General features: G+C 38.1%; 1 protein-coding gene across 3 annotated transcripts in view; it reads left to right on the top strand.

The window, feature by feature from the left end:
- ADAMTS3 (ADAM metallopeptidase with thrombospondin type 1 motif 3) overlaps positions 1-17,247 on the top strand; it is a 287,864-nt gene extending 270,617 nt beyond the window's left edge. For all 3 annotated transcript variants that reach the window (XM_032260967.1, XM_032260968.1, XM_032260966.1), the window contains 3 exons: positions 1,760-1,967; positions 4,124-4,241; positions 14,309-17,247. In XM_032260967.1, coding sequence (XP_032116858.1) covers positions 1,760-1,967; positions 4,124-4,241; positions 14,309-14,874 — 892 coding nt within the window. In that variant the 3' untranslated portion in view covers positions 14,875-17,247. The remainder of the gene's footprint in view (positions 1-1,759; positions 1,968-4,123; positions 4,242-14,308) is intronic.
- Positions 17,248-25,198: the final 7,951 nt, after the last annotated feature.

The following is a 25,198-nucleotide window of genomic DNA, read 5'->3' as shown; positions in this document are numbered from 1 at the left end:
GTGATCCTGGAATGTTCATACATGTATAAAAATGCCGTGTTTAGAAGGCTGATTAGAAGTTTGCTCTGCAGTTGTACCTGGTGAGCTGAACTATGGGGTGATCCAACTCAGCCGTTTTAAGGCCCTCAATTAGTTGTATATTTAGGCCTTTTCTTATAAAATAGATTCCATAGAGCAGAATCAATTTCTTGCCGAGGGAGTGTAAGCCATTTTAAGTGCTGTTCTAGAAATGTTATGTGTATAGGTGTCTAAAGCGGTCTCACCATCTCACAGATGGATTTTTACATAATCTTCTGTTTTCACCATGGTCTCCTTCTCTCTTGATCATGCCTATTATATCCAGTTAAGTCTGGTTCACTTTCTACAGAGGATAAACCTCATGTCTTCTTCTGCGTTGGAGGAGGGTGAGTCGCCCTGTATGGATAAGAATCAGGAGGTCTAACTGCTTCCAAACAGACTTTTCATTAGTTCTCCTGCTTTCAATCCTGGCTTCACCCTTGTTTTCACAGCTCACACTGTATCTGGGGTCTCTAATCCCTCAATATTTCTAAAGTTCTGCAGTGCAAGTCTGTTTGCTCTTCACCTTGTACTGCTGAGTTGGACTTCTTTCTTCTTAGGTCTGCTGAGTTCGCTGCCATATGACCATCTGTTTTCTAGCTTCCAAAATTATGTTGTTGTGACTTCCTCTCAAATTTCTTTGCCTTTCTAGATTTCAAATTTTTTTGTCATTTACTTTCATTCTTGGATCTTAAGAGGGAATGAAGGTAATCAGAAGTACCTATATCTGTGAAGTATAGTATTTGTCTTCAAAAGAGAATCATCACCGAGGTCTTCAAAATTGAACAAAATTCCTCAGTCCAGTTGCCATGATACATTTTACTGCCAGTTGGACAAGCTAAAGCAGGCTTAAACTGTGAATACCAAAGACTGCCAAGGTTTTAGCATGGTTATATTTTGGTGCCTCACATATATGGAAAGAAAAAAAATTGCAGAGGGAAAGTAACTTTGGAAGGCAAAGTTAATTTTAGCCTGAATTATATACAGACAGATTGCATAACCAGATGGAGTCAATGGTGGCAGCCCTTTGGGGCTTGGTAACCATGTGTAATGGAGAACTGTGTGTACTGCTGTATCCGCAGCTGATTTGTAGAGTGCTTGGGACACTGACATTGACACTAGAATTTGGGAATGTCCCCTGGTAAATATTTTAGAAAATGCTTCTGGAAATATTTCTATCAGGAGCATTCATGTGAACAGGTTTTACCCAGCTCTGATCCACACCACCCTTACCTCTTGTCATGTTCTGCAGAGGATAAACCTCATGTCTTCTGGGTTGGAAGAGGGCAAATTTTTATGAGCTCTATAGAGTTCACTCGTGTTTAAATATTTTAACTGATATGACTGTTTTATTTCTACAGTTGTTGCTATCCTTGAAAATTGCCTTCGTGCCTAAATCTAACAGGAAAACTTTAAGATGAGTTTCAGAAACCCTCTGTAGATCCTCCTTTAGGAAAGGAGGAGGTTTCAGAGTCACTGAGAGGCAGAAAAAATAGTAGAGCATTACAAATTTAGCTTCAGGCTACTATTGTTAAAAAGTTATCCATTATATCCGTCTTTCTGAAACCACTTCCTGAACTGCAATGTGCCCCACTAGGTTGCAGGTTATTCAGAGAGCAGAAAAGTCTAGGCTTTGCCATGCGGGCATGTGTACCCTATACATCCCAGTGGTAATTTCAATATGAACCCCCCGCACCCACAGCTGGGTAGCAGAAGAGTGGGAACACTGCACCAAAACCTGTGGAAGTTCTGGCTATCAGCTTCGCACCGTGCGCTGCCTTCAGCCACTCCACGATGGCACCAACCGCTCTGTGCACAGCAAGTACTGCGTGGGTGACCGCCCTGAGAGCCGCCGGCCCTGTAACAGAGTGCCCTGCCCGGCCCAGTGGAAAACAGGACCCTGGAGTGAGGTAGGTGTGTGAATTCTGTGCATGTGTGTGTAAGCACGTGTAGATATTTTAGTTTGGCTTAAACATCAGTTAGGCTTCATATGAACTGAGAAACTACTGCATATTTTGTAATTAACTGCAGGTGTTAGGAAAAATTAATGCTTTAAAATAGTTTGTGTACTTATGTTTAGTTGGTAGGGGGCAAACCATGTTTATGTGTTTTGTAACATGGAGAAGTCTGAAAGATGATTGTTCTTTTGTCTCATGTTTTTGTTGACTTCTCTATTCCCTCAGGATAAATTCCAAACCTCTGATACAGAAGGCAGGGCCCAGCCCCACTTGGCACTGCACTATCTCCTCTTATTCTTTCTTCATTCTAACTCTTTGTCTCAGTTCGAGTAAACTTTTCACTCTTCCAGACCATGCTTGTTTGAGCTTCCTACCTTTCAGCTGACTCAGACTCCCTGTCCTCCTATCTAATAATCTCTCCTTCTTGACCAAAGCTCATCTCCGTAGTCCAAATGACCACCTTGCAGGTGGTACCTTTCCTGGCAGTTCCTCCTCTACATCTGAAAGGCAGTAAAACTTCACTTTATCATGCTGTTCATGACAGAGTATTATAACTCTGATCTTTGAATCTATGAATCTATATTTGCCACTAGTACACACATTTCTCAAAAATGGTATGCCTTCTTTCCTCAGTACTCAGCTAGTGCTCAGCATACCTGTCCAGATGATGTTTGTTAATTGGCAGACTCAATGTTGCATTGTCAGCTATTACCACCTGTCTTAGGTATTTCTAAAGACTCAAAATAAGAAATCTTGTGGTCATAGGAGAAGAGTTTATAGGAGGAAAGGGCATCAAAAAGCAGAGAACTAATGAGGAAGTGGAGAGTAGGCCCAGAAAGGAAGAGACAAGCTGCTTTAACAGAATACCACAGGTTGGGTAATTCATCAAGAACAAAGGCTTATTTGGCTTATGGTTCTGGAGGATGCAAAGTCCAAGAGTGTGGCATTGGCACTTGGAGATGGGGGTCCTCTAGCAGAAGGTATTACATGGCAAGGAGGCATGCAAGAGAGACACAGAAGATCCTTCTACCAGGAGCCAATTTCTGCAATAACTAACCCATTCCCAAGATAATAGCATTAACCCATGCCCATACATCACCTCTGAAAGGTCTCACCTCTTAACGGTCCTGCTCAACATTGTTACAATGGCAGTTAAATTTCAACATGAGTTTTGGAGGGGACATTCAAACCACAGCACAAGTGCAGGTCACCCACATCGGACTATAATGATAACTCATTATCAGTCTCAGTAGAAGTCCCTCCTCCACAGAAACTTCCTAGGACCATTGCATGGAAGTTTCTGAGCTTAGTTTTAGAGTAGCAAATTTTCATTTGAGCAATGAATTAAGAGCATAGAGTATTTTGCCATCTGTAAGAAAGAAGGAGGAGGCCGGGTGTGGTGGCACACACCTGTAGTCACAGCACTTAGGGAGGCCAAGGCAGGTGGATCATGAGATCAGGAGATTGAGATCATTCATAGCCAACATGGTGAAACCCCGTCTCTACTAAAATACAAAAAACTAGCTGGGCATGATGGTGGGTACCTGTAGTCCTAACTATTCAGGAGGCTGAGGCTAGGGAATTGCTTGAACCTGGGAGGCAGAGGGTGCAGTGTGCAGAGATCATGCCACTGCATTCTAGCCTGGGCAACAGAGTGAGACTCTGTCTCCAAAAAAGGAAAAAGGAGTGGGGACTCTCAGTACCATGATTGGGTGGGAGAACAGACATCATCAACATTGTTTTTAGAAACTACAGAAGATTTTAACGTTGTTACTAATCATGGCTTCTTTCATATGGAATGCTTACTAGGCATTTTGCTATATATACATTGTTTCCTTTGCCTTCATTTAGTCCTAAAACAATCTTATAAGGCAGGTATTATTATCCCAGCTTTCCACCAGATAAAGAAGATGAGTCTCATATAGAAAAAACAATGTGCCCAGGCCAGTAAATAATGGAGTCAGAATATAAACTCAGTAGTATCTGTCTTCAAAACCATTGTGCCACATCACTTAGTAGAGAAGGAACTCCAGATCTGTGTGTCTGTGTGTGTATCTGCATGGTCTTGGTGGAATAAATGTCTGTAACCACAGCCTTTGTCTCTGCAGTGTTCAGTGACCTGCGGTGAAGGAACGGAGGTGAGGCAGGTCCTCTGCAGGGCTGGGGACCCTTGTGATGGTGAAAAGCCGGAGTCAGTCAGAGCCTGTCAACTGCCTCCTTGTAACGGTAGGTATGACACCAATTGACTTCATTGCTCTCATAATGTTTTTAAACCTCAAAAAGCAGAATTTCCTTTCAAGAGAAGTTACAGAATTTATATTTGTTTACTGATAAATAACCAAAGGAAAACACCTGTGAAATATTAGCCCAATTCAGTTCTTTAAGATCAGCATTTGAGGCAATGTCCTACACTTTTTAATTATCATGACTGCTACAGCCCTGCCACTTCTGGCTGGCGACATTGGAGTGAGGGCTTTCCCAGGTTTATGTAGCTTCTATCAATTTGTGTTGCTAATAGGAACTACTTAATTTTTCCTTGTTATAACACTACATCTTTGTTAAATGGCATAATATTGCAGAAGGTTTTGAAATATTTTACTAAAATTATTCAATTTTGATGTGCCGGTAATGTCATTCAACTCTAAATCCATTTCCAATAACTGTCTTTCCCTAGAGTAACTTCAAATAGACACCTTGCACATAGGATAAAATTCAGCATTTGCCTGACCTGCCAATTTGCTGTATGGCAAAAGCAGAGTATATTTTCTATATGTAGTCAATTTGCTATAAACAGCAAAATGGGGCCACGCATGGTGACTCATGCCTGTAATCCCAGCACTATGGGAGGCCAAGGTGGGTGGATCACCTAAGACCAGGAATTTGGGACCAGCCTGAACAACATGGTGAAACCCCATCTCTACTAAAAATACAAAAATTTGCCAGGCATGGTGGCACATGCCAGTAATTTCAGCTACTTGGGAGGCAGAAGAAGGAGAATCGCTTGAACCCAGGAGGTGGAGGTTGCAGTGAGCCAAGATTGCACCACTGCACTCCAGCCTGGGTGGCAGTGAGACTCCATCTCAAATAAATAAATAAATGGATAAAACAAGCGAAACATATTGGATGGTTTCTGTCTCTATCACTGTCTTCTTCTGCCTCCATTTCTGTAGCTCTCTATCCACATCTGTCTCTGTCTTATACTCGCTCATCTGTGTCTCCATTTGCTCTCCTTTGTCTCTATTTTTGGTGTCTGTCTTGCTGTGTCTCTGATGAGCTGCACCTGCTGCCTGGATGTGGCTCACTTTCTGTATGTCAGTCACACATGCTTTCTAGGCCTTACTCTTCCTTCTTGCTCTCCTTCCCTCTCCTTCTCCTAGTCTCCCTGGCTGTACCTCCCGTCATTCTTTTTCCCTCTCATCTCTCTCTCCTCCTGCATCTTCCTGGCTCTCTCTTCTTTATTCCATGTGTCTGTCTCCCCTCCCTGTTTTCTCCTTCTCAGTGTCCTCCCCTCTACCATCTCCCTTTCTCTTTCTTTATCCTCCCCTTCCTCTCCCTGTCTCTCCAACTCTGTGTCTGTCTCTGTCTCTCCATCTCTCCCACCTTTCTCTCTCTCCCTGTCTCTTGTCTCCTCCATTGCCTTAGTCTAACTGTTGTAACAAAATACTTGAGGCTGGTTAATTTATAAAAACAAACAAAAAAAGTTTTATTACTCAGAGATCCAAAGTCTGGAAGTCCAAGATCAAGGCATTAGCAGATTTAGTGTCTGGTGAAGGCTTCTTAGATGGTGCCTTGCTGTTCTGTCTGCATGTGGTAAAAAGGTGCCAGAGGGCTCCCTTGATCCTTTTTTATAAGGCACGAATTCCATTCACAAGAGCTCCACCCTTAAGGACTAGTCACCTCCCAAAGACCCCACCCTGCTAGTACCACCCCCTTGAGGATTAGTTTTCAACACAGGAATTTTGGGGACACACATTCAGAGCATAGCACCCACCTTCTTCCTCTCCTTCTTCCAGCCACTTTGTCTCTCGACTCCTCCATCTTTTACTCCTTGTGTCTGTCTCTTTCTCCTTGTTTCTCTTTCTAGCTCCTCTGATCTCATTTTCTCTCCCCAAGTCACTCTCTCACCACCCTCATCTGTTTGTCTTACTCTCTCTTCCTTTATATTTTCTCCTCCTCCCTTCTTTTCCTAGCTCACCCACCCTACTCCATCACAACCTTCCTTTTAAATGCAATTCTGCTAAATCCATGCCCGTGACAACTTTGGACATTATTTTGACACATTAGAAGACTCAAGACTAAAGAAGTTGCTTTTCCTTGGCCTCCAACACCCTCAACAAAAAGGACGTCCACTCAAAGATCCCATCCAAATGTCACCAACTTCAAAGAACAAAGGTAAGTAAGTCCATGAAGATGAGAAGAAACCAGCACAAAAAGGCTGAAGTCTCCAAGAAGCAGAATGTCTCTTCTTCTCCAGGGAATCACAACTCCTTACCAGCAAGGGAAGAAAACTGGATGGAAAATGAGTTTGACGAATTGACAGAAGCAGGCTTCAGAAGGTGGGTGATAACAAACATCTCCAGGCTAAAGGAGCATGTTCTAACCATTGCAAAGAAGCTAAGAACCTTGAAGAAATGTTAGACAAAATGCTAACTAGAATAACCAGTACAGAGAAGAAAATAAATCACTTGATGGAGCTGAAAAACACAGCACAAGAAGTTCATGAAGAATATACAAGTATCAATAGCCAAATCAATCAAGCAGAAGAAAGGATATCAGAGATTTAAGATCAGCTCAATGAAATAAAGTGAAAAGGCAAGATTAGAGAAAAAAAGAGTAAAATGAAATGAACAAAGAATCCAAGAAATAAGGGATTCTGTGAAAAGACCAAATGTACATTCAATCAGTATACCTGAAAGTGATGAAAAGAATGAAAACAAATTGGAAAACACTCTTCAAGATATTATTCAGGAGAACTTCCCCAACATAGTAAGAGAGGGCAATATTCAAATTCAGGATCCTACTTGAGAAGAGCAACCCAATACATAATTATCAGATTCACCCGGGTTGAAATGAAGGAAAAAATGCTAAGGGCAGCCAGAGAGGAAGGTTAGATTACCCACAAAGGGAAGTCCATCAGACTCACAGTGGATCTCTTGGCAGAAACCATACAAGCTAGAAAAGTGTGGGGGCCAATATTCAACATCCTAAAAGAATTTTCAACCCAGAATTTCATTTCCAGCCAAACTAAGCTTCATAAGCGAAGGATAAATAAAATCCTTTACAGACAAGCAACTGCTGAGAGATTTTATCACCACCAAGACTGCCTTACATGAGCTCCTGAAGGAAGTGCTAAACATAGAAAAGAACAACCAGTACCAGCCACTGCAAAAACATACCCAGTTGTAAAAACCATCGACAGTATGAGGAAACTGCATCAACGAATGGGGAAAACAACCAGCAGGCATCAAAATGGCAGGATCAAATTCACACATAACAATTATTAACCTTAAATGTCAATGGGCTAAATGTCCCAATCAAAAGACAGACTGGCAAATTGGATAAAGGGTCAAGACCCACTGGTCTGCTGTATTGAGGAGACCCATCTCATGCACAAAGACACACATAAGCTCAAAATAAAGGAATGGAGAAAGATTTACCAAGCAAGTGGAGAGGGAAAAAAAAAAAAAAAAAAGAAAAAGCAGGGGTCACAATCCTAGTCTCTGATAAAACAGACTTTAAAACAACAAAGATCAAAAGAAACAAAGAAGGGCATTACATAATGGCAAAGGGATCAATGCAACAAGAAGAGCTAACTATCCTAAATATATATGCACCCAATACAGGAGTGCCCAGATACATAAAGCAAGTTCTTAATGACCTGCAAAGAGACTTAGACCCCCACACAATAATAGTGGGAGACTTTAACACTCCACTGTCAATATTAGACAGATCAGCAAGACAGAAAATTAACAGGTATATCCAGGATTTGAACTCAGATCTAGATCAAGTGGACCTAATAGACATTTACAAAACTCTCCACCACAAATTCACAGAATATACATTCTTCTCACCACTGCATCACACTTATTCTAAAATTGACCACATAATTGGAAGTAAAACACTCCTCAGCAAATGCAAAAGAATGGAAATTATAACAGTCAGACCACAGTGCAATCAAATTAGAACTCAGGATTAAGATGCCAGATATAGGTGATGGGGGATGGAGGCAGCAAACCACATTGCCATGTATGTACCTATGCAGTAATCCTGCATGTTCTGCACATGTACTCCAGAAGTTTAAAAAATTATACATTTTATATATATATAGATATATAGATATAGATAGATAGATAGATAGATAGATAGAAACTCACCACACAACTATATGGAAACTGAACAACCTGCTCCTGAATGACTACTGGATAAATAATGAAATGAAGGCAGAAATAAAGATGTTCTTTGAAACCAGTGAGAACAAAGACACAATGTACCAGAATCTCTGGGACACATTTAAAGCAATGTGTAGAGGGAAATTTACAGCACTAAATGCCCACAAGAGAAACAAGGAAAGATCTAAAATCAAAATCCTAAAGTCACAGTTAAAAAAACTAGAAGAGCAAGATCAAACAAATTCAAAAGCCAGCAGAAGACCAGAAATAACTAAGATCAGAGCAGAACTGAAGGAGATAAAGACTCAAAAAACCCTTCAAAAAAAATCAGTGAATCCAGGAGCTGGTTTTTAAAAAGATCAACAAAATAGACCACTATCCAGACTAATAGAGAAGAAAAGAGAGAAGAATCAAATATATGCAATAAAAAATGATAAAGGGGGTATCACCACTGATCCCAAAGAAATACAAACTACCATCAGAGAATACTACAAACATCTCTATTCAAGTAAACCAGTAAATCTAGAAGAAATGAATAAATTCCTGGACATTTACACCCTCACAAGACTAAACCAGTTAGAAGCTGAATCCTTGAATAGACCAGTAAGAAGGTCTGAAATTGAGCCAGCAATGAATAGCCTACCAACCAAAAAAAGTCCAGGACCAGACAGTTTCATAGCTGAGTTCTACCAGAGGTACAAAGTGGAACTGCTCTCATTCCTTCTGAAACTGTTACAAACAATACAAAAAGTGAGAGTCCTCCCTAACTCATTTTATGAGACCAACATCATCTTGATACCAAAACCTGGCAGAGACACAACAAAAAAGGAAAATTTCAGGCCAATATCCATGATGAACATTGATGCAAAAATCCGCAATAAAATACTGGCAAACTGAATCCAAGAGCACATCAAAAAACTTCTCCATCATGATCAAGTTGGCTTAATCCCTGGCATGCAATGTTGATTCAACATACACAAACCAATAAACATAACCCATCATCATATAAACAGAACCAAAGACGAAAACCACATGATTATCTCCATGGATACAGAGAAGGCCTTCAACAAAATTCAACAGCCCTTGATGCTAAAAACTCCCAATAAACTAGGTATCAGTGAAACATATCTTAATAAGAGCTGTTTATGACAAACCCACAGCCAATATCATACTGAATGGGCAAAAACTGGAAGCGTTCCCTTTGAAAACTGGCAAAAGACAAGGATGCCCTCTCTCACCACTCCTATTCAACATACTACTTGAAGTTCTAGCCAGGGCAATCAGGCAAGAAAAAGAAATAAAGGATATTCAGTTATGAAAAGAGAAGTCAAACTGCCTCTATTTGCAGACGACATGATTGTATATTAAGAAGACCTATCATATCAGTCCAAAATCTCCTTAAGGTAATAAGCAACTTCAGCAAAGTCTCAGGATACAAAATCAATGTGAAAAACTCACAAGTATTCCTATACCCCAGTCATGGACAGAGCGTCAAATCATGAGTAAACTCCCATTCACAGCTGCTACAAAGAGAATAAAATACCTAGGAATACAACTTACAAGGCATGTGAAGGACCTTTTAACCACTGCTTAAGGAAATAAGAGAGAACACAGATAGAAAAACATTCCATGCTCATGGTTAGGAAGAAACAGTATCATGAAAAGTGGCCATATACTGCCCAAAGTAATTATAGATTCAGTGCTATCCCCATCAAGCTACCATTGACTTTCTTCACAGAATTGGAAAAAAAAAAAACACCTTAAACTTCATATGGAACCAAAAAGCAGCCTGCATATCCAAGATAATCCTAAGGAAAAAAAAATCAATCTGGAGGCATCACGCTACCTGACTTTAAACTATACTATAAGGCTACAGTAATCAAAACAGCATGGTACTGGTACCAAAACAGAGATATAGACCAATGGGAAAGAACAGAGGCCTCAGAAATAATGCCACACATCTACAACTATCTGATTTTTGACAAACCTGACAAAAGCAAGCAATGGGGGAAAGGATTTCCTGTTTAATAAATGGTGTTGGGAAAACTGGCTAGTCATATGCAGAAAGCTAAAACTAGATCCCTTTCTTACACCTTATACAAAAATTAACTACAGATGGATTTAAAGATTTAAACCTAACACCTAACACCATAAAAACCCAAGAAGAAAACCAAGGCAATACCATTCAGGACATAGGCATAGGCAAGGGCTTCATGACTAAAACACCAAAAGCAATGGCAACCAAAGCCAAAATATACTAATGGGATTTAATTAAAGTTAAGAGCATCTGCACAGAAAAAGAAGCTGTCATTAGAGTGAGCCATCAACCAACAGAATGGTAAAAAATTTTTGCAATCTTTCCATCTCATAAAGGGCTAATATGTAGCCTCTACAAGAAACTTAAATTTACAAGAAAAAAGCAAACAACCCTATCAAAAATCGGGCAAAGGAAATGGACAGAGACTTCTCAAAAGAAGACATTTATGCAGCCAACAGACATGAAAAAAAAGCTTATCATCACTGGTCATTAGAGAAATGCAAATCAAAACCACACTGAGATACCATCTGATGCCAGTTAGAATAGCAATCATTAAAAAATCAGACAACAGTTGCTGGAGAGGATGTGGAGAAATAGGAATGCTTCTACACTGTTGGTGAGAGTGTAAATTAGGTCAACCATTATGGAAGACAGACCCCCTCAAGGGTCTGGAAATAGAAGTATCATTTGACCCAGCAGTCCCATTACTGGGTATATACCCAGAGGATTAGAAATTATTCTACTATAAAGACAAAAGCACATGTATATTTATTGCAGCACTATATTTATAATAATAAAGACTTGGAACCAACCCAAATACCCATCAGTGATAGACTAGATAAAGAAAATGTGGCACATATAAGCCATGGAATACTATGCAGCCATCAAAAAGGATGAGTTCGTGTCCTTTGCAGGGATATGGATGAAGCTGGAAACCATCATTCTCAGCAAACTGACACAAGAACACCACATGTTCTCACTCATAAGTGGGTGTTAATAATTAGGACACGTGGATACAGGGAGGGGAACATCACACACTGGGGCCTGTCGGGGGATGGGGAGCTACAGGATGGATAGCAAGGTGTGGGTTGATAGGGGAGGGATAGCATTAGGAGAAATAACTAATGTAGATGACAGGGTGATGGATGCAGTAAGCCACCATGGCACATGTATAACTATGTATCAAATCTGCACATTCTGCACATGTACCCCAGAACTTAAAGTATAATATTAAAGACATTGATTGAATATTGATATCTGCTGGATGGTGCTTTCTTTTTGTCAAGAAAATTGGCAAGGCACTGTCTTATCGAATGTTTTAGTTTTTGAAGAAATTTCAGGCTTTAAGTCTTTAACCCTTATAAATTATTTCATTATAAATTTTCATTTGAAATATATTACAGCAAGAACATATCGTACCATGAGAGGGAGACATAGGACTTATATATTTAATCATTTTACTTTGGGAAATATTGATATATGCAACAGCTCAAAGTACAAGCCAAAACCAAAAAAACAAAATTTACTCAGAAGTTTTAGCATATATTGTCACCATAATACTTTATTCCTATGTAGTTATTCCTGTTTAGAAGCTACCACTTTGTGAGAAAGCTTTATTGATCTCAGAGCTGGTATAGCTGTGTATTTCTACAGATGTGACCAATGGTCAGCAAGAATTTACTTGATTCTCCTCCTTTAGCCAGAAGAAATTATTTTTAATGTAACCCAAAGAGCTAATAAGATAGCTTAACAATGTTAGTGATTTCATGTCCCTTTTAGTTGTTTTGTTGTTCTGAAATCGAGGCCCAAACACCAATCCTAAGAGTTCTAAAAGGTTGCATGTTGCTAACATATTTCAAGTAAAATAAGTAGTACTTTTTTTTCAAACTGCTATTAATCTCAAACTGCTATTAGAATCAAATGGCCTTTTGAGACCATGTGTGAATCTCTTTTCCGGAACCTCTTATAATGATTTGGAGGTGGAGCGAGAAGTCTGAAAAGTTTCCTTAATTTTTTTAAAACTGATTGATTTTTTTCATGTGACTCCATATTTTTATTGTACTCCTTTTTTGCCTATAAGCTCTTCCCATCTATCAGTAGGCAAATTACCATAAGGTTAATGTATTCCTTTTTTCATATTTTTCTCAGAATCTCTCTCCCTTTTGCCCCTCCACACAAAGGTACATTCTGGCCCTAATGAAACCCAGGTTATGAACAGGACTCTGCAATGCCAAAGTGCTCACACTTAGAAATGGGAGACCTTTGTGTTGTACCCTTTCTCTAACTCAGGGAGAATAGGTCATACTTCCAACTGGGGCCTCCGAACAAGGGACATAAGGAAAAGGAGTCAGAGCAAAAAGGACAAGCTCTAATAAAGTCCTCTCCTCCTAAGTCCTAGAGCCTGACACATATAGAAAGAAGACATTTTCTTATTTTAAGACATAGATTTTAAGAAAAAGTAATTCACACATGAAGAGAAATTAATATTCAAGGTGAAACCATTAACATACTTCTCAGGCATTCACAACATAATTAGATGAACTATCTTATATGAAGTATTCAGACACATGATACTGTATAATAGATTTGCACATGTCAAGCACATAGGAGTCATTTCACAATTTGGGAAGTGGACATAGTGTTACAGCTCAAAGTTGGTAATTTTAGTCCTCTCTTGCCAGCTGACACTCTCTTTTTTTCTTTTTTCAAACTTTAGAAAAAGGACTTTTCAATTTTTTGGAAGTTATATAGAGGTTTCTTTCTTAGCAATATAGTATTACCCAATAGTACACTGTAATTTTAAGTGATTCTATTACATAAATGCCACAATTGACAGTTCTTTGCATTTATTATTAGGGCATGGATCAGGGTTTCCATGTTGCACATCTGCAGGGATGCTACTCTATGCACTGGTTCTGTTATCGCAGAGACATAGGATATGTCTTTATTTCATAAGGTATACCCCTATGCACAAATTAGCATTTTTATGAGCTTAATATTTGGATTATCTGATACTCAATTCTTGTAACTTGGAATCAATAAAAATTTAAAGTAATAAAAATAACGTGTACACAGGCAAAATCAAGTATTTAACAGTTATCAAGTGTTTTATGAGTTATTACTTTATTTTTTAAACATAAAGTGTTATCAATTCAATGAAATTACATTTTACAAGTGTTATTTAGTATCCTTTAAACGTAGAGAACTGTCAATTCAATAAAATTAAATGTGAGAACCATGAATTATTCCTAAGAAATCTAGCATAATTTACCCAAAGTTGTGCATTCAAATAACAAATAATCTGAGAATATTTAATGATAAACATGAAACTACTGCATTCAAACTGGATAATTTTTTTTAAATTAAGATGGTATTTTGATTATTCTTTGGAGAATACCTTTTTAAGATTTGTTTTGTTTTTACGAGTGCTTAGTATTTATTTTGATTTCACATTTTAAACAATGTTAGAGAGCACCCTCTGAGAAAGTCATAAATACCATAAAATAAAATTACAGATGCCTCCATGCATCCTAAAAATCTGAACACGAGGTTAAATAAATTCTCTTTGCCCATTCTAAAGTCAGATATATGTTCCTACTTGGAGAAAAAACACCCTCTGTGGTCTGAAGGCTTCTGGTGGAAATATTAAAATGATGATCATCACAAGGACATTGTAGATAAAGAGCTACTTATTTTAGTGAATTCATTCTAATGTTCGTATTTTTAATGCAAAAGCTCATGTGGATTACTCCCGTTGGTGTCAGATTGCACTTAAATCTTTTTACATTCATAAAAATTTTTTAAATTTTCTCTCCTTTTTAACGTTTATATTCATGTATTAGTTTATTTTCTTTTGATTTTTGCAGATGAGCCATGTTTGGGAGACAAGTCCATATTCTGTCAGATGGAGGTGTTGGCACGATACTGCTCCATACCAGGTTATAACAAGTTATGTTGTGAGTCCTGTAGCAAGCGCAGTAGCACCCTGCCACCACCATACCTCCTAGAAGCTGCTGAAACTCATGATGCCATCTCTAACCCTAGTGACCTCCCTCGATCTCTAGTGATGCCTACATCTTTGGTTCCTTATCATTCAGAGACTCCTGCAGAGAAGAAATCTTTGAGTAGCATTTCTTCAGTGGGAGCTCCAAATGCATATGCTGCTTTCAGGCCAAACAGTAAACCTGATGGTGCTAATTTACCCCAGAGGAGTGCTCAGCAAGCAGGAAGTAAGACTGTGAGACTGGTCTCCATATTATCCTCCCCACAAACCAAGAGGGGCCACCTCAATTCATCATCACAAATGGCTGCTGCTTCCTACCTTGCAGCCAGTGATTCAATAGGTGCTTCTTCTCAGGCAAGAACCTCAAAGAAAGATGGAAAGATTATTGACAGTGGACGTCCGACAAGATCATCCAACTTAGGAAGATGAGAAAGTGAACCAAAAAGGTTAGAAACCAGAGGAAAACCTGGACAACCTCCCTCTCCCCATGGTGCATATGCTTGTTTAAAGTGGAAATCGCTATAGATCGTCAGCCCATTTTATCTGTAAATGGAAGAACAGAAAGTGCTGGCTCACTTTCTAGTTGCTTTCATCCTCTTTGTTCTGCATTGACTCATTTACCAGAATTCATTGGAAGAAAGCACCAAAGATTATTACAGAAGAAAAATATGTTGCTAAGTTTGTGTTGGTCACTCTCTGAAGCAGAAAAGGGACTGGAACCAATTGTGCATATCAGCTGACTTTAAAGTTTTAGAAAAATTACAGCAAAAATAAAAGAGATCCAATGGTTTACACTTTAACAAGAAATTTTGGATATGAAGCAAAGAATTCTTAGACTTGTATTCCTATTTATCTATATTAGAAATATTGTATGAGCAAATTTGAAGCTGTTGTGTAAATACTGTATATTGCAGAAATCAGTATTATTTTAAGAGAGGTGTTCTCAAACGATTGTTTACTATATTACATTTCTGGATGTTCTAGGTGCCTGTCATTGAGTATTGCCTTGTTTGACATTCCATAGGTTGATTTTCAAAGCAGAATTATTACAAAAGATAAAAGTTAGAATTACTTACAGCTACTGACAATATAAAGGGTTTTGATCAATCAACAACGTGATATGTAAATTATAGAAAAAGAAAAAAAAAACAAAAGCTATAGATATACAGATCTCAGCTTATCTATTGCCTTCTATACTTATAATTTAAAGGAGTGGTGTTTTAAGACACTTGTGGTCACAGGGATCAAAGAATAGTAAATGAACCTATGTGAGATAAAACTGAAATCTTCTTACCAAGACCTCAGTAGGCACCATTGAGGTGTCCTTTGTTTTTGTGTGTGCGTGTTTTTTTTTTTTTTTTTTAAATTTTCCCATTGTTGACAGATACAAACAGTTATACTCAATGTACTGTAATAATCACAAAGAAACAAGTTTTGGGATAACTTATTTGTATGATGGTAGCTGAGAAAAGTATCATCAGTCTAGAATTGCCATTTGAGTATAGTAGAGGTGTGGGGCTTTAAAGACACATTCAAGAATGCATTTGTTGATGGTTAAGATATTTATTTTCCAGTGGTTCATGTTCAAATGTTCACAACCACAATGCATCTGACTGCAATATTGTGCTAATAATTTATATCAATGGTCACCTTACTCACAGCAAAGCCAGAAATGCTCTCTCCAGGGCATAGATGTAAAGTACTTGTATATAGAATTCAGAACCGAAGATATTTATTAAAAGTTGATTTTTTTCTTGATAGTATTTTTATGTACTAAATATTTACACTAATATCAATTACATATTTTGGTAAACTAGAGAGACATAATTAGAGATGCATGCTTTGTTCTGTGCATAGAGAAGACCATTAAGCAAACTACTGCAGCCAACTCAAAAGCTAAAACTGAACAAATTTGATGTTAGGCAAACATCTTGTATTTTTAGTAGTTGATATTATGTTGATGACTTGTTCCCCTTCAAGGAAACATTAAATTGTATGGACTCAGCTAGCTGTTCAATGAAATTGTGAATTAGAAACATTTATAAACATTTTTGAAAGAGATAAATGCTTTATGAACTACACATAAATGAGAGGAGATAGATAAGTGTTATCAGCATAACGATTTTGAGGTCAGTACCTGAGCTGTCTAAAGATATTATGCAAACTAAAATGTAGATATAGTAACCTCTCAAAGGATAGAATGTGCAAGAACTTTTACATTTTAATCATTGTAAACTAACAGCTTAACATGTTGACTCTATACCTCTAAAGAATTGCTGCTACTTGGTGCAAGAATTTTGAAAGTCAAATTAGTCGAATTCCAGATAGTAAAACAATCCCTGAGCCTTAAGTCTCTTTTATTTAATTCCCATAGAATAAAATCTCTCTAGTTTACTTGTGTGTGCATACATCTCATCCACAGGGGAAGATACAGATGGTGACACAGTTTCCAAAAAGATGTACATATTCATTATACTTCTGACCTTTGAGCTTTCTTTTCTACTAAGCTAAAAATTCTTTTTATCAAAGTGTACACTACTGATGCTGTTCGTTGTATTGGGAGCACGTAGCAATAAAAATATTAATAAAATATAGATCTGGCTCTATCTAGATTTTATCATTAGATTCATCATGGGGTAACGGAAACGTGTTATTTCCTACTACACAGTGAAATAGCATCAAATGTATTTTCTACTTGTACTTGCTTGAAAGACTCTAGTGACTGTCTCCTTTTTTCATATCAGGGTATATTACAATATTTTTAAAAGAATAAAACATTATTAAAAAGTAAAAAAACAAAAATAGGCTACAGGAGGTGGCTTTTGGTTAAATCTGTCTCAGAGCTATGAAGAAGATGAGGAAAAATGGCAATCATGCTGAACAAAATGGGGCGCTTCTGTTTTTAAAATCTGTAACCTCTGAGTGATTTGTAAATAAAAGTGTTCCATCAATTTTGAATCTTCATTACCTGAGAATTGGCGGGAACACATTACTCAAGACTCAGGAGTTTGGGGAGGACGAAGCCTCACAGTGGAAGGCCTTTTGCTATGTCAAAGGGAGATACTATAGTACAGTAGTTACAGTTTGAGCTGCAGAGGCAGACAGACTCAGGGTTGTCTTCATACCTGAATGGCCTAGGGTAACCTCAGTAAGTTTTCGTTTCCTCATCTGTCAGTGGGAGGTGAAACTGTCATACATTACTGTGTGATTGCCATGAGAAATGAGATGATAGTAATAAAGCTGTTTTCATATGGCCTAATATATGATAGCTCACAGTAAATATATTAATTCATATTTATTTATATTAGTATTTATATTTATATTAGTATTATATTAATTCATTGTCCTTGTCCTCATCATGATCATCTTCATTATTTAACTGAATCACAGCATTCCTCTTGGTCCACAGCTAGTTTAAATTATGGTCACTATGTCTTATTAATGGTGTAAACAACAGGGATCCAGGAATTTAAAGACAAACAAACAATTTAGCTTTAAAAATGGGTAGGATGAACTTAGAAATGATTTCCAATCACTGATTTTGAAGAATTTTCACTAATTATGTCCATTCTCTCTTTGCAAGCAATACATAATAAAACTAAGGTAATTAACATTAATTATGTATTTCTGAAAAGGTGATCAATGGTGCAATAATGGATAATGTCCCAAACTATTAGCAAATAAAATGTGTTTCTCATATATTTACATTAATAGACCTTGTAGAAATATTAAACAACAAAAGTCATTATACATATCTTGCTTTCTCTTCATGAAGAACTTAAGGGATATAAAAGAAAAAAATCATTGAAAAGTGATGAAAACATGAATAAACCAAAGAAGACATCACTTGTTGAATATGTATTAAAGAAAAAAGGACTCTTAAAACTGCTTAAATGGCCAGACACAGTGGCTCATGCCTATAATCCCAGCACTTTGGGAGGCTGAGAAGGGCAGATCACCAAGTTCAAGACCAGCCTGGCCAACATGGTAAAACCCTGTCTCTACAAAAATTCAAAAATTAGCTGGGCATTATGGCAGGTGCCTGTGTTCCCAGCTACTCAGGAAGCTGAGATGGGAGAATCGCTTGAACCCAGGAGGTGGAGGTTACAGTGAGCCGAGATCCTCATATTGCATTCCAGCCTGTGTGACAGAGCAAAACTCCATCTCAAAAATAAACAAAACTGCTTGAAATGCAGTAACATATAGAAACCACCTTAGAGTGCACAGATATTATCTCAACACATCAACTAATATTAGAAATACTCACTTTGGGCCCAGATATGTTGAGATAGTTCATGCACAGCTAGAGACAAAATTTTAAAATTCACTACAATACTGCCTACTAAAAAAAAAAAGCATAATAAAATAAATTTGGCATAAAAATATAAATTCTAAAAGAAACCAAGGTGCTATAAGTTCTGCAAAATTGTCATTAAGTTTACGTAAAAATTAGAATTACTTTTTCAACTCTCTTCTTCCCTGGTAAATTGGCAGAGGCCTAAATGTTGATCATCTACTTTGTGGCAACAAACTAATGTTACTGCATTAAAACTGTTGCTTGGAAAGGCTGTTTTGCAGCCAATTCATAGTTTCAAGGAAACTGTTGATTTGCATTCAACCACTGGATTGTTAACAATTAACCTGGGACTGAGCAGTGTTGGTTTTGTTCATTTGTTTAATCTACCCCAAACCCCAAATTAGCCTGTCATGGAAGAGAATGATTATTCACAGCTCAGTGTTATGCACATATCACCAATCTTACTATCCTGTCGATTTGAAACTTAAATAACAAAGCTCTTCTACAATCTGCTATTGAATGAAAAAATGGTACAAAAATTACAAATACATTTACACAAAGAACAACTCTTTCAGATGAGACATTTGGAGACTTACACAAGAAGATACTCCACCAGTAATTCAAGGTAAAAACAAACTTCTCATGGTGGAAGATATAGAACCAGTAGGTCTGCTTTCTATTCCTGTAATAAAATGACAATCCTAAACTTTTTAAGAAGTTATGATACTCTGGTTAAGAGCATGAGCACCAAAATCAGACTGCTGGTTTACTTCCTGGTTTTAAAGTTAACTAATGGTGACTTGGAGGAGTTACTTAATGTGACTAAGCTTCACTTGTTTTATATGCAAAATGAGGATAACAGTACATACTTCATAAAGCCGTTTGAGCAAAAAAAAAAAAAAAAAATTGAGAATCCTGGAAAAACAATAAATACAGTACCTCATGGTCTAGACATTAAGTGTTCGGTAAAAGTTTGCAATTGTTATTTTCTCCAGAATATTTATTTTTAAACATTTTATCTTTTGATGGATAATCAACAAACTTCAAAAGATTCAATTAGAATATTTTAAGCCAAGGTAACGATTTCCACAAAGTCCCTTCTGCCCAAAAGTATCCCATGTGCCCAAAATAATGTGGAACACAAGAATAGAAGCAGAGTTATATGAACTATATATACAATGTAACAGGTTTTTCATAATAGGCACAACCTGGCAAATGACTCCAAAGATTAAGCCAACTATTTTTTCTATGGTGGCATCACGAACTACAAGATTGTCCTCAGACTTGCTGCAACCAAGTCAATCCTCTTCTCTTGATGACAGACTTTCTCTGGGACCTGGAGAAGGGACTCTGGGTCTTATACACCCAGGGAAGAAGGGCTCATATACCCTTTAATTGTAATTGAACAATACACATTTTGTCCCTGGACAAAGAAAATCTATTTCTTCTGTATTCTTCATTAGTACCTAGAACTATGCCCTGCCCATTGTACAAACTTTGTAACTATAATTCTTACTACATTCTGTAAAAACTCTGCTGCTAAAAACAGATTTCTTGGAATTATGATTGTGATATCCCTTCTGTTTTCAGGCTTTTTCTGTCTTTGTTAACTTATTTGACAAGAGCAGTTACTAGCTAGTGTTGACCCAGAAAAGATCTTTAGATATTATCTAGCCTAGCACTCTTCCTTTTGCAGGAATAGGGTTAGGACCAAAAGGTGATGTTTCCAAAGTCTCATTTGTGAATTTGTATACAACTGGAATTAGAAGTGAGATTAGTATTCCAACTTTCAGTTCATTTTTTCTCCCATATAGAGGATGCATCTATTCTGTAAAAATAAGAGACTCCGATGAAAAGGAAGTCAGTTATCCCAAGATCAGCAAGTATCTGTGTGATCATCCTAAACAAGAGAGCCGAAGTATGCATACTGACAGAGAAAATGTGAAGGTCCATGAGTGAAGTACTTTGCACTTCCAAATGAACCTACTGCAACCACCATATTACCCAGGAATGTATGCAGCTATATGCTAGGGACATCTTCATTTGTATATATTGGCAACTGGGATGAGTTACATTTCTCTAGCCTTTTCAGAAGACCTGTCCAAAGTAATGGAATATATTAAATAATATTCTGGTTTTGGTTGGAGGCGGGAGTGGCAACCCTTACTTTTATATCTCAGATGTCACGTGGTGTGTGGAGATAGCAACACAGTCTCTAGTGGAATGCTTCAGTGAATTTCCACAACGTTGCTAACATGGAGCTCCAGGTATCAGAAGCAGCAGCCACTCTGATTCCATTTGCTTTTGCTCTGGATTTCCATGCCCATTAGAAATGCTCTTGAATGATGTGAATGATCTGGACAAATAGTTTCTTTAGCTATATGGCCAGGTCTATTATTTTCTTCCTTTCCTATTTGTCCTCCTGTCTTGAATCTTTAGTGTTTTCTTACACAGATTTATTAAACACACAAGCAGGCGCAGGTCTGCCTCATCATACAAGGAAGGCTCAAACTTTTGCTCGACTCTTCTTCTGCTTCATGACCCACTTTCTGATCTCCTTTCTTCATCACCAAACTTCTCAAGGCACTGACTAACTTTCTCTTCCTCTTCTCTTTCCCACCCTTACCAGCATTCACTCTGGGGCCCACTGCAGCCTGCATTCTGCCCCAAGCACACAACAGAAGCAGCACTCTCAAAAGGATAACTGCTCCTTGTCACTCGGAAAATTCATGGATTCAACAACATTTTATTGTGTGCTGATTGTGTGCCAGGCAGCATTCTAGGTGCTTAGAATACAGTAGTGAGAAAATAATGAAAATTCCTGCTCTCCTCTTGGAGCGTATATTGTAGTGGAGGAAACGCAGCAAACAATCATCACACATGGCTTTGTTACAAGTATGTTAAAGAGTGATCAGGAAGAGTATAGTGCAGTGCTGAGTAGAATAGTGGTAGAAATGCTTTAGAGAGTGAAAACGGGAAAACCTTGAAGTAAGAAAATTATCTCTACAATCTCTGGGGAAGAACGTTCCAGGAGAAAAGGAGCATCCAGTGCAAAGGTCCTAAAGTGGAATATGTCTGGCAAGTGCAAGGAACAGCAACAAGGATAGTGAAGTGGAGATGAGTGTTTGATGGGGTGAATAAGAGAACACAAAAGAGAAGCAAGAGATGAGAAATCACACAGAATCTTGTGGCCTTTATTTGTCTCAGATTCTTTCCAGCTTCACAGGGCCTTGGTGAAAAGAACCCAGGATTTGGTCTCATGCAACTTGGATTTAAATCCTGCCTTCCTTTCATGAACTGTAGGACTTTTCTCTTTAGTACGTAGTTTCCTCATCTACAAAGTTGAATGAAAGATTGATCTGACAGACTTCTAGTGTGAATCAAATGAGCTCATGCACCTAAAAATGTATTTTTAAGGATACTATTACAATTGTTTTTTTAAATAAATATTTTTATATTATAGATTTTGCCGTTGTACAGTATTATGTAATTTATATGTCAGATGGGACTTTGTTGGACATCCAAGGAAACACTCTCTGATCCCTCATTCTCAGTCCCATTGGCTGGCTCCTCCGTCTTTCATGATCTCTTATAAAGTTAATTCTAAATCTCCATGTGTAAGCCTTCCGTCTATACCAAACCACAAACACATGTCTGCTGAACATCTTACCTCTGCCATCACAATTGTACTTCAGCATTTCTAAAAACCAAGTGATTACCACTCTTCCAAGAAACCTAGTTCTTGGTTCTATGTTCTGTGTTCCTCATGAAACTCAGCTTTGCCGAGAACCAACCGTACTTCTTCACTCTCATCCTTCTCTCTGTCTTTTACTCTGTGTATATAATCGGCTCCCTTGCCCTTGTCCTGTTTATTTCACTTCTAAAATGTCTCTTGCATCTGTTCCCTCTTTTTTGTCCCTGTTGTCTCTGCCTAGTTCACATTAGGCTTTGTCTGGAACTATCATCATTGCCTTCTAATTGTCTCCCTTTCTTTGGGGTCTTACTCACAAATCTCATCCTAGATATTTCTGTTTTTTCATCCTTGTTGTCTCACATCCTCTTAAGCCCCTATAAAATGAATTCCTTTCTCCTCTACTATCCTTGTGAATTTGGTTTTAGAGAAAAGAAAGGACAATTTCTCTTTCTTTGTATGCCCAGAGTCTTGCACTCCTATTAGATTTTTGTTGAATAAGCAAACAAATAATTTCTTACCCATTCATCACAATAGACTCAGCTTTCTTTCATCTCCTGTTGTTTTCACTTACTTTTCCATGTGGTACTTTCTTCTTCTTACAAGAAGAAAGTAGATTTGCCTGGCCAAGGACAACTAGCTTGTAAACTCCTATTGAGGTTACTTCCAAGAGGCAAACTATTAATAAAATAGTTAAGAAACTTAACTCCCATATTACATGGAAGCTTACAACCTTTATTTTGATCACATTATTAGACTTCTTAAACTACTAGATGAAAAAGAAAAGAATCTATACTGCTATAGTCACTTACACATGGCTAGAGTCAGGGTGATTGGAAGAGAAAATTTAAAGTTTATATTGTAGCCTGGCAGAGATTTCCAAACGCAGTGAGAAAGTGTAGTGATCTTATCTAGTCTCCTGTCTTTAATTACTCTCTATTGGCTGAAAACTCCCAAATGTATTTCTCTAGCCCATATGTTCCCCTGAATTCCAGATCATATTTATAACCACTTACTTGACATTTCTACTTGAATGACTAGTAGAAACTTAGCCTCAGAAGTCCAAATTTGGACTCCTGTTTTTTTCCACTTTACTGGCCTGGTCCTCAACCTGCTTCATCCAGAATTTTCATTTATTCCAGCATCTCAGAATCAAACCATGGAGTTACCCATGAATCTTTGTGTTAGTTTTCCATTGTTGCTGTAACAAATCACCATAAACTTTGTGGCTGAAACAATACAAGTATTATCTTACAGTTCTGTAGGTCTGACACAGGTCGTACTGGGCTAAAATTAAAGGCTGCATTCTCTTCTGGAGGCTCCAGTGGAGAGTGCATTTCTTTGTCTTTTCTGGGTTCTAGCAGCTTCCCGTATTCCTTGGCTTGTGGCCCCTTCTTCTTGTTTTGGCACAATTTCTACTTGAATCATCTGACTAAATGTCAATGCACTATATCTCTTCTTAACTACATAGGTACCTAAAGAAAAGATTTATGCATTCACACACACCACCCCTATATAACATACATCCTTTAAAGGCAGAGACACTTAATAGAAGAAATGGCACACATATTTGTCATCATGTACAGGGAAACAATTAGACGCCCAACTTTGGCATTCATGGAAAGAATCATGATTGTGAATTGTATGACGGAACTGAAGCTGATGTTGCTAGTAGAGCCTCTCTGAAGAACAGCCTAAAGCCATGCCCACTGGCTTTTCCGTTTGAATCAGTAATTAACAGTTATAATGTAAAATATTTACCTTTCCAAGTCAGATATGCCATATGAATATTCTTAATAGAAAAGGAAAATAAAAACTTTCCAAGGTACTCTTATAGTTAGCTTAGCACTTTGTTATCCAAAAATATTCTCATTAAATTTAACATAGGCATTCCTTGAGAGTTTATTCCTTCATTATTTCATGAATGTATTTTGAGCTCTAAGAATATATTGGATAATTTATAAGCCTATGAAAAGATTTCAAAGTTTGTAATAATATTCTAAGCTTGGCAATGAATTAAAACTAAATATAGATTACCTTTTAACAGTATAGGTATTAAGCCTTTTTGAAATTCATGATTATAGGCCAGGTGTGGTGGTTCATGCCTGTAATTCCCACACTTTGGGAGGTCAAGGTAGGTGGATCACTTGAGGCCAGGAGTTTGAGATCAGCCTGGCTAACATGGTGAAACCCTATCTGTACTAAAAAATAGAAAAATTAGCCAGGCATGGTGGCATGCACCTTCAGTTCTAGCTACTCAGGTGGCTGAGGCACAAGAATTGCTCGAACCTGGTGGGGGTGGGGGGTGTTGTAGTGAGCTGAGATCAGGCCACTGTACTGCAGCCTGAGTGATAGAGCAAAACTCTGTCTCAAAATAAATGGGAAGGGAAGGGAAAGGAAGGGGAGGGGACGGGAGGGGAGGGGAGGGGAGGGGAAGGGAAGGAAAGGAGGGGAAGGGGAAGAGGGAAAGGGAAGGAAAGGAGGGGAAGGGAAAGGGAAAGGGAAGGGAAGGAGGGGAAGGGAAAGGGAAAGGGAAGGGAAGGAGGGGAAGGGAAAGGGAAGGGAAGGAGGGGAAGGGAAAGGGAAGGGAAGGAGGGGAAGGGAAAGGGAAGGGAAGGAGGGGAAAGGAAAGGGAAGGGAAGGAGGGAAAGGGAAAGGAAGGAGGGGAAGGGAAAGGGAAGGGAAGGAGGGGAAGGGAAAGGGAAGGGAAGGGAAGGAGGGGAAGGGAAAGGGAAGGGAAGGAGGGGAAGGGAAAGGGAAGGGAA

Source organism: Sapajus apella, unplaced genomic scaffold (genome assembly GCF_009761245.1).
Source record: "Sapajus apella isolate SASKATOON/1434 unplaced genomic scaffold, GSC_monkey_1.0 scaffold121, whole genome shotgun sequence".
In the NCBI taxonomy this organism is placed as follows: domain Eukaryota; kingdom Metazoa; phylum Chordata; class Mammalia; order Primates; family Cebidae; genus Sapajus; species Sapajus apella.
This window is presented reverse-complemented; position numbering and strand designations above follow the sequence as displayed.